Source organism: Chiloscyllium plagiosum, chromosome 1 (assembly GCF_004010195.1).
Source record: "Chiloscyllium plagiosum isolate BGI_BamShark_2017 chromosome 1, ASM401019v2, whole genome shotgun sequence".
Taxonomy (NCBI): domain Eukaryota; kingdom Metazoa; phylum Chordata; class Chondrichthyes; order Orectolobiformes; family Hemiscylliidae; genus Chiloscyllium; species Chiloscyllium plagiosum.
The window spans coordinates 80430685-80439679 of NC_057710.1; the positions used below are offsets into that span (position 1 = coordinate 80430685).

The 8995-nt window shown below is 38.8% G+C and overlaps 1 protein-coding gene across 2 annotated transcripts in view; it reads left to right on the forward strand.

The window, feature by feature from the left end:
• mtmr7b (myotubularin related protein 7b) overlaps window positions 1–8995 on the forward strand; it is an 88734-nt gene that overhangs the window by 39669 nt on the left and 40070 nt on the right. For both annotated transcript variants that reach the window (XM_043690105.1, XM_043690112.1), the window contains exons 8-10: window positions 1813–1922; window positions 2592–2717; window positions 6378–6427. In XM_043690105.1, the coding sequence (XP_043546040.1) occupies window positions 1813–1922; window positions 2592–2717; window positions 6378–6427 (286 nt within the window). The remainder of the gene's footprint in view (window positions 1–1812; window positions 1923–2591; window positions 2718–6377; window positions 6428–8995) is intronic.

Below are 8995 nucleotides of genomic sequence, written 5' to 3' on the forward strand. Positions count from 1 at the left end.
AGGGTAGCTGAATGGGTCTGGGTGGGTTACTCTTTAGAGGGTAGGTGTGGACATGTTGGGCTAAAGGGCCTGTTTCCACACTGTAGGGAATCTAATCTAATCTTAAAATCCCGGGGATTTATCCACCTTTGTGTTTTAAAACATCCAGCACCACCACCGCTGTAATATGGACATTTTTCAAGATGTGGCTATTTATTTCCCCGAGTTTTCTAGCTTCTATATTCTTCTCCACAGTAAATACTGATTTTACTTGATGGTGCTGGACAATGCAAACTGTATTCCACTAACTGGTGGGTACAAAAGGACCTACAAGGCACCCAGGCTTATTAACTAAATTAAAATATTAAAATATCAGCTCCAGGCCTAATGAGAAATCATGACAGCTAATTGTAGATAAGGTAGTTATGGAGATTTCATGGAGACAGTTGACATGCAGGTTTTGGTGAAGCATGTTCCCTTTTTATTGAAATTTAACATTATATAGCAGGCCAAACTTTCTAATTTTCCACAGAGGACAATGAGCTCTGACAACAACATCAATTGTGGGTGCAATCCCCATACTTGACCAGTCATTCATCAGTGGACAGAGAATTTATTTTTGTTTTAAACCATTCTATTCCAGTATGTTATCCATGGAACAGATGGGTTTTGAACCCAGATCTTCTGGTTCAGAGGTAGAGACATTACCGCCGCACCACATGTCACTCTTATAAAGTTTCTGGAATGACTTAATATTATGATCACATGTGCTTAGCACATAGGTCACCCGATAAAGATTCATCTTTGAGGTGCCTTATAATGTTTTGGAATTTTGTTTTTTTTTCATTGGTATTGTATTTTATTTACTTGTGTCTACACTTAGAATGTTTGCAGTGTGAAAAAAATTGATATGATTAGTGTCAGAGATTATTTTGTCTACAATATGATTGCTTGTAAATTTGTTTGCTGATGTATGGTGCAAAGTATGATTTTGTGGTGAAATTATGATTGCAGAAAATATTATTTTAGCTTTAGAACAGTTGGACAACAAAAACTTAAAATAGGTATTAGATAACAAAAAGGTGATATGCACTCAACTGGTAAGAAAGAAGAAAATCAATAAATATTGGTAAATACTTGGGTCACGATAATGAGGGCTGGAGTTGACCAGTTTGAGCTGTTGGGAGAGGCTGAATAGACTGGAACTATTTTCCCTGGAGTCACAGAGGATGAGGGATGACCTTAAAGAAGTTTATAAAATCATTAAAGGGCATGGATAAGGTCAATACACAAGGTCTTTTTCCCAGGGTAGGGGAGTCCAAAACTAGAGGGCATAGATATAAGGTGAGAGCGGAAAGATATTAAACAGATCTAAGGGGCAACCTTTTCATGCAAAGGATGGTGCGTGTATGGAATAAGCTGCCAGAGGAAGTGGTGGAGGCTGGTACAATTAAACCATTTAAAAGGCATCTAGATGCGTACATGAATAGGAAGGGTGGAGAGGGATATGGGCTGAATGCTGGCAAATGGGACTAGCTTAATTTCGGATATCTGGTTGGCATGGATGAGATGGACCGAAGGGTCTGTTTCCATTTCAGTATGAGTCTATGAGTATTCCACTACATCAAAAGAAATAATGTAGAAAATATATTTCCCTTGTCCTAGTTCAGTGTGATTCAATACTGGATACTTCCATGTGATGTACAATATAATTTTATTTGCAATTGTTCTATAGAGCAAAAGACGCTCTTTTTAATTGTACTTGTTGTGCAGATCAAGAAATGTTTAGAATGTATGATTTATATAATATTACTGAGATTTGTTTTTTTTTAGTCTGTGAGCTTCGATCTCCTTCTATGAGTGACTTTTTATGGGGTTTGGAGAATTCCGGCTGGTTGAAGCATATTAAAGCCATTATGGATGCTGGAATATTTATTGCAAAAGTAAGATAATTGATCTAAAATTGCTCCAATGATACTGTTTCGAGTTTTTCTTTTTGTGTTTTGTTTTCTCTTACATTGCCACCATCCTCATCTCTGAGGTGGGACAGCCAGAGGTCACATGACACCAGGTAATAGTCCAGCAGGTTTATTTGAAATCACATGCTTTTGGAGCATTGCTCTTTCATCAGCTGAAGTGTTCGTGAACCTGGTGTCATGTGACTTTTGACTGTCCGCTCCAGTCCGAAACCAGCACCTCCACATTGTGGGACAGTCAACATAGGAAAATCTCATTAAAGTTTTGCATGCTGCAGACTAAATTCAATTGTTTTATTTACACATTAGAAAATATGTTGGACAAGATTAAAAACAAAATGACACTTCACAGAACAATGCTCAAATATAAATATAGAAAAGTCTTTCTAAAGAGCCCTGAGTAAGCTCTGGTTTTGTTCAACATAAGAAGTCTGTATTTTCATGTTGCAAATTATAAACCATCTTCAGCATTGTTTTTTAGCTTCTTAAAGAACAAAACACAATTTTGTTAATATATCACCACCATTTGATATGGGGTTCCTTATCCTGATCTGCTGAAGTTGGGCCATGTGGTTGCGAGAACATAGCCTTTACATTCTTTTGATGTAAATATGATGTAATATTTTGTTATTTCAGGCAGTTGCTGAGGAAGCAGCCAGTGTTTTAGTTCACTGCTCAGATGGTTGGGATAGGACAGCACAGGTTTGCTCCATTGCAGGCCTGCTACTTGACCCATTTTACAGAACCTTAAAGGGATTCATGGTAAGCAGAGTACAATGCAACAAAGGATAAAGGGGAGCAGATAGATGCAAGTCAATGTCAATGTTTTTAATAGTGGTTTTTAAAAAAATGTTTTTAAACCCTTAATTTGAAAACTCAAATGTGCTGAGGTTTTTATGAATTTTTTTTTGAAAAATTGTTTGTGGGATGTGGGCATTGTTGGTTAGGGCTGAATTTATTGCTGATCCTTAATTGCTTTGAGAAGATGGTGTACAGCTGGCTCCTTGAACACCTATGGTCCTTGGGGAGTAGGGACACTTACAGTGCTGTTAGGAAGGGAGTTCTAGGAATTTGACCCAGTGGCAATGAAGGCACAGTAATGTAGTTACAAGACTATTTATTAATGAATTGAAGCAAATAGAGAAGGCTAGGCTGACGATGTGTTGCAGCTGCAATATGTGGGAGTTGACAGACACAAGTGCTATCTACCATGACCACATCTATATCAAGTATTACTTGCTTAAGGAACTTTGACTCAGAGTTGTTGAGCTGGAGTCTGAGCTGCAGATACTACAACATATCAGGGTGAGACAGAAGACCCTGGATACTGTTTCAGGATACAGTCTTACTCCTTAGATAAACTACATCAACTTTGGACTGTGGTCAGGGATAGGTTTGGTGTGACTATGAGTGAATAATCTGGGGATCCAGAATGTCACTTTGAAGAAATGTGAGCCAATGCTCTTGTCTAATAGGTAAGAGGTTTTTGCTGCTGATGTAGACAAAAGCACAGACTGCAGGTAGGATGAGCAAACTGACCTTACTGTGTCCAGAGTCCCATTCTGGGGAGGTGTATTAAAAAGGATAGCATAGTTAAAGGAATGGGTACTGTTCTTTACAGCGAAGATAGCGATTCAATGTCTGTGCTGCCTTCCTAGTGTGAAAAGGAATCTTTTCTGGGTTGGAGAGGAACTTGAAGTGAGAGGGGAAGTTGTTGTGATCCACATCGGTACCAATGACAGGTACAACTAGGAAAGAAGCTCTGCTGGAGGATTTTGAGCAGTTCAGGGGTGAATTTAAAAGCAGAACCACAAAGCTAACGATCTCTGCATTACTACCTGATCCATATGAAAATTAGCGGAAGGTGAATAATATTGGTAAATGTGTGGCTCAAAGATTTGTGTGGGAGAAATGGATTCCAATTCATAGGGCACTGACATTAATACTGAGGAAAGAGAGAGGGCTTCATTTAAATCATGCAGGGACCAGTGTCCTGGTGAATAGTAGAACTAGGGTTGAATTCAGGATTGAAACTAATTAGAGGGCAGGGAGTGGGTTCACTTGAAGAGACGTTTAATAAATCAAAAAGAAACAGGAGAGCAGAGGTGCATGGCAGTGGAGATGCAAATGCAAATCAAAGTGAGAAAATGTGTAGAAAATATATGCAGAAGTATATATTAAATATTAGAACAAGAGTAAGTAATAAAGTCAAGGCTTAAAGCTCTTTATCTGAATGCATGTGGCATTTGTAATAATTTACGAGAGACAGCACGAATAGAAATCATTGAATATACTTGATTGCCAGAGATATGGTTACAGGGTGACCCAAGACTGAGAATGTCAAGCCTGGGAATTCAGTATTTCAAGGGCATTGAATATTTTGGAAGAATAAACAAAAATGAACAAGATATGGGCTAGCTGTTAATTAAAGAAGATACCAGTTTTGTGGTACATAATGCTAGAAGTGCAACAGATATAGAATCAGTTTGGGTGGAAATAAGGCATAACAAGAGGAATAAGTCATGTTGGGAGTCATTGTGTAGGCTTCTGAAGAGTTGCCTCACTATAGGACAAAGTATAAATCGAGAATAATGGAGGCTAGTAAGAATGGTCCTGTAATTGTTGTGGGTGATTTAACCTGCATATAGACTGGACAGAAGAGATAAACAAGGGTGAAATGGAAGAAAAATGTGTAGAGTGCATCAGGGACAGTTTCTTAGAGCAGTACATTGCAAAATCTATCTGGGAACAGACCATTTTGGATCCAGTATAGATTTGGTATAAAATGAGTTGGTTGACTTGCTGAAGAAGCCACAGTATTGGAGAATTCAACGAGGATAATGTCACTGAATTTTAGTGGGGGGGTTTGTTAGATTCACTCATGTTTGAGATGGTTATTATCTGGAACTTAGGGAGTATGTGTTAGTTGCCATTTACCAGGATGTATCCATGCCAGATCCCTGCCTGGGCAAATGTGGAGGATTGGCAAGAAAGGAGTATCTGGCTGTGAAACTAACTATCAAATCCAAAAATGAGGATTTATATGAAGGTCACTGTGGCAACTCGTATAACACAGGGAAAAGCTGAATGAGAAACCATAGCTGTCTGGACAAAAACAGAAATTTCTGGAGATACTTAGCAGAATCATGTGGAGATAGAAACCAAGTGAATATTTTGAGTTCAGTGGGCCTCCTTCAGAATTGATGGCATTTTGGAAAAAGTGGTTTTATCTTGATGGCCGGGCGTGGAGGGAGTTGGGTGAAAGGAATAGAGGAGTAAACAGACAGGTGGAGATGGAGCCCAGAGAGAGAAGTTGGACAGACAAAGGAATTGTTGATAGTAAGCCAGGGAAGAAGAAAAGCTAGATGGGTGATAGTTGGGATTATGAGAGGGTGAAAATGGGATAGCTGTACTGAAAGCAACCCATTTCATGACAGGACCTGGGGTGGACAGGGGTGGATAAAAGACTTGAAGGAGTTGTTCAGGCTCAAAAATAACTGAACTCGATATTGAGTCCTGAAGGCTACTAGGTCTCCAAGTGGAAAATGAGATTCTATTCTCCCAGCTTGCGCTGAGCCTTACTGGAGCACTGCAGCAGCCCAAGACAGATATCTGGGCTAGGGGAAGACTGGAAGTTCTTAGACTTCTCAACATTGAAAGCAAATGATTGAGAATCACCTTATGAGGGGAGGGATTTTTGCTTACATTTAAGGTAAATGGAATGCAAAGAGTAAACTTTGAGCACAATTGCAGTCTAAATCATGATACTAGAACAAAGGGACATAATTCCATCTAATAAAGCATAAATTTGGGGCTAATATTGAAAAGTTAGTTTTAATATGCAGTGTTTCATATGACTGCTATGATTTGTAGTGATGGAAAAATTCCTTAACACAATTTTATGCACGCTTAGAAACCTTAACCTGTGGAGTTGGTGACATTTTGAGGAGCAATCAGGAGCTAGAATTCCTGGCAATGCAGTACCAACAGCATGTGTACCTTAAAAACTAATAGCAGAATATTACAAATTTAGAGTTGCATCCATTTCACTAGATCAACTGTTATAAAAATAGATGAAGTCAAGTGTATAATGTATCCACAAAAACTGTTCAAGGTGACATTGTTCTGATGGTCCCACTGTGATTATTCTGAATCAGAAAGTGGGAATAATCAGAATGGTCCCTTGTGAATGACTGAAGCCCTATCTGTACCTATTAGGTTCCATGGTGGAAATTCTAAGTGTGAAATGACTTGGCATGTCCTGAGGTTATTAACAAGTGTAATTTATTTATTTATTTCTTAATGCACATTGACTAGTTATTCTATTTTTCAACCATAATATGAGGGATTTGTAAAATCAATTGCTTTACGTCATTGTCATGATTGTAATTTTGTAACGTCCTTTTCATAATGTTAATATAGGTTTTAATTGAAAAAGATTGGGTTTCTTTTGGACACAAGTTTAATCACAGGTAAGCATAATCATCAATATTTAATTATATTCCTTAAAGTATATTCATATTCTTTCCTAATACCAAAAAATATTGATTAAATTTTTTAAAAATATCAAATATAATCAGTGTTCAAGAAATTCAAGTCCCCAAAGAAGAAATATTCATTATATTGGTAAGTTGAATAGTTATGATGACAGATTTGTTCTGCATTTTCCTTCTATGTTATTTCTCAGATACAATTATGGATAGCTTATCTCTTCCAATGCTTTTTGTAGTTGCTTGCCATACTCAATGCTAGGCATCTGCGTTCATGGCAAATTAAGTCCTGCAATGTTTTCCTCTGCATCCAGTGTCTGATAGCGTAATTGATTTGGGAACGTACTTACTGTTGCTGAGAAGGAGAAGCTTTTCCACACTCATCGGGAGGCTGCATGAATGGCAACTTTTAGAGGGAACAATTTATATTTTGTGAAGTGGGGTTGGCAAGTGGACCTTGATATTCCTGGCGAATCAGGACCAGTTGCCCCCAAAACCTTTGTTTAAATTTTTTTTAGAAACAGTACTTCTTAAATCTAGAACTGTTACAGGGAATGCACCAGAGAACACTGACTTCAACCTTAGCATAACTGGGTCCTTGAATATACATAGTTTCTAGCAAGTGTAAATGAGCCACAATGTGAGCCCAAATGGTAGTCTTAAAAAGTTGTTAGAATTATTAACACACTCAGGCTTATTGAGTAAGTACTGATCAATCTTCGAACCACATTAAATGCTGAATGTTACAGGTGAAATTTTTCCCTCCATGGTGTGGCATGAGCAGTGGTAGAAAAGATAGGAGAATATGGAGAGAAGTTTTTCAAAAATTGAAACTTGGTATCGAGAAAAGTGTTTGCAGTTTTCCCCACAAACCTTAAAGGGTGACTTTACAATTTCGCCATTGAGCAGCACTACCTTATTTCAATATATTTACATCTGATTAAAGGCCTAACTCTCCTTATTTATATGCCACTTCCAATTCTGGTCTCCTTCCCAGATGGCACAAATTCCTAACATAAAATCAGAGCGAGTCTTCATCAAGTGCTTGTCGTAATCCTTATGCAAGTACTGCTTCACAACAATGTCACCGCATGCTGCATGCTCGATTCTTTGAATATAGAAGTTGGTTGTGGCAAACCAGCAGCCTGTCCATATTATGCCTGTCCTCAGTCAATTCAGACACCACATTAGCCTTTCAGCAATTTACTTTGGAGCTCAGAGCTACCTAAAACTTTCATACATCTGCGAGGTTTCTTTGCATGTAGCAGAACAAATGCATTTTATTCATCTACACAGATGTATTTTAGTGCAGAGGAACATGCAGCTTTTCTTGTTAGGGAGCAGTGAAGGGAGTCAACATGTCATTGTGTGGCAATATCACAAATGCAGCCTACGGCCGCAGTTCATGCAACAAATTGCATGAGTTTCAAGCAGATGATCATGTGTGAATGTCAGAGAGGGATTGAGTATCATGGAAGTAGATGGAAAAGCAGTTAGTAATAATGTGCAAGCAGGAGAGTTTGTGTGGTGTCACCAGTGAGTGAATAGCAAGTGCAGAGGGCAGGATTTGTGAGGAGGAAGTGGGTGAGAGACATTGAATGGAAATGATGCAAAATGTTGAGAATTGTAGTCCATGAGCCTTTGTAAGAGGTGTGTGTAGTGGTATAGTAAGTACATGGTAGCGCTCTGTGATGTTAAAGACAGAATATGGTGGCATTTAATGTTGGGGAGCACAGATCATTGACCTTTTCTCTGTACTGCTGGGCATCCTACTTCACTCAGGACACAGCACTGACTCTGGTGACAATTTGGGTTCAAATTAGCATGGACTGGTGGTGTGGACTTCTGTGCTAATCTTGTCCCTTGCTGAGCTTGTTCGGTGAAGACAGACACAAAAAGTCAGTTAGCTTTTCTAATATCTCCCTATTCTCCATTATTAATTATCCTAATTCTGTAAGCGGCCCATTTCTTTTATTGGTCAGATATTTTCTGTTCATGAACCTGTGGAAATATTTACAGTCTTTTTTTGATTTTCATTTACTTGCCTGAATAGATCTAATATCTGTTTTGGTGGATAAATCCCCAGGGCCTGATCAGGTGTACCCAAGAACTCTGTGGGAAGCTAGAGAAGTGATTGCTGGGCCTCTTGCTGAGATATTTGTAACATTGATAGTCACAGGTGAGGTGCTGGAAGACTGGAGGTTGACAAATGTGGTGCCACTGTTTAAGAAGGGCGGTAAAGACAAGCCAGGGAACTATAGACCGGTGAGCCTGACCTCTGTGGTGGGCAAGTTGTTGGATGGAATCCTGAAGGACAGGATGTACATGTATTTGGAAAGGCAAGGACTGATTAGGGGTAGTCAACATGGCTTTGTGTGTGGGAAATCATGTCTCACAAATTTGATTGAGTTTTTTTGAAGAAGTAACAAAGAGGATTGATGAGGGCAGAGCGGTAGATGTGATCCATATGGACTTCAGTAAGGGGTTCGACAAGGTTCCCCATGGGAGACTGAGTAGCAAGGTTAGATCTCATGGAATACAGGGAGAACT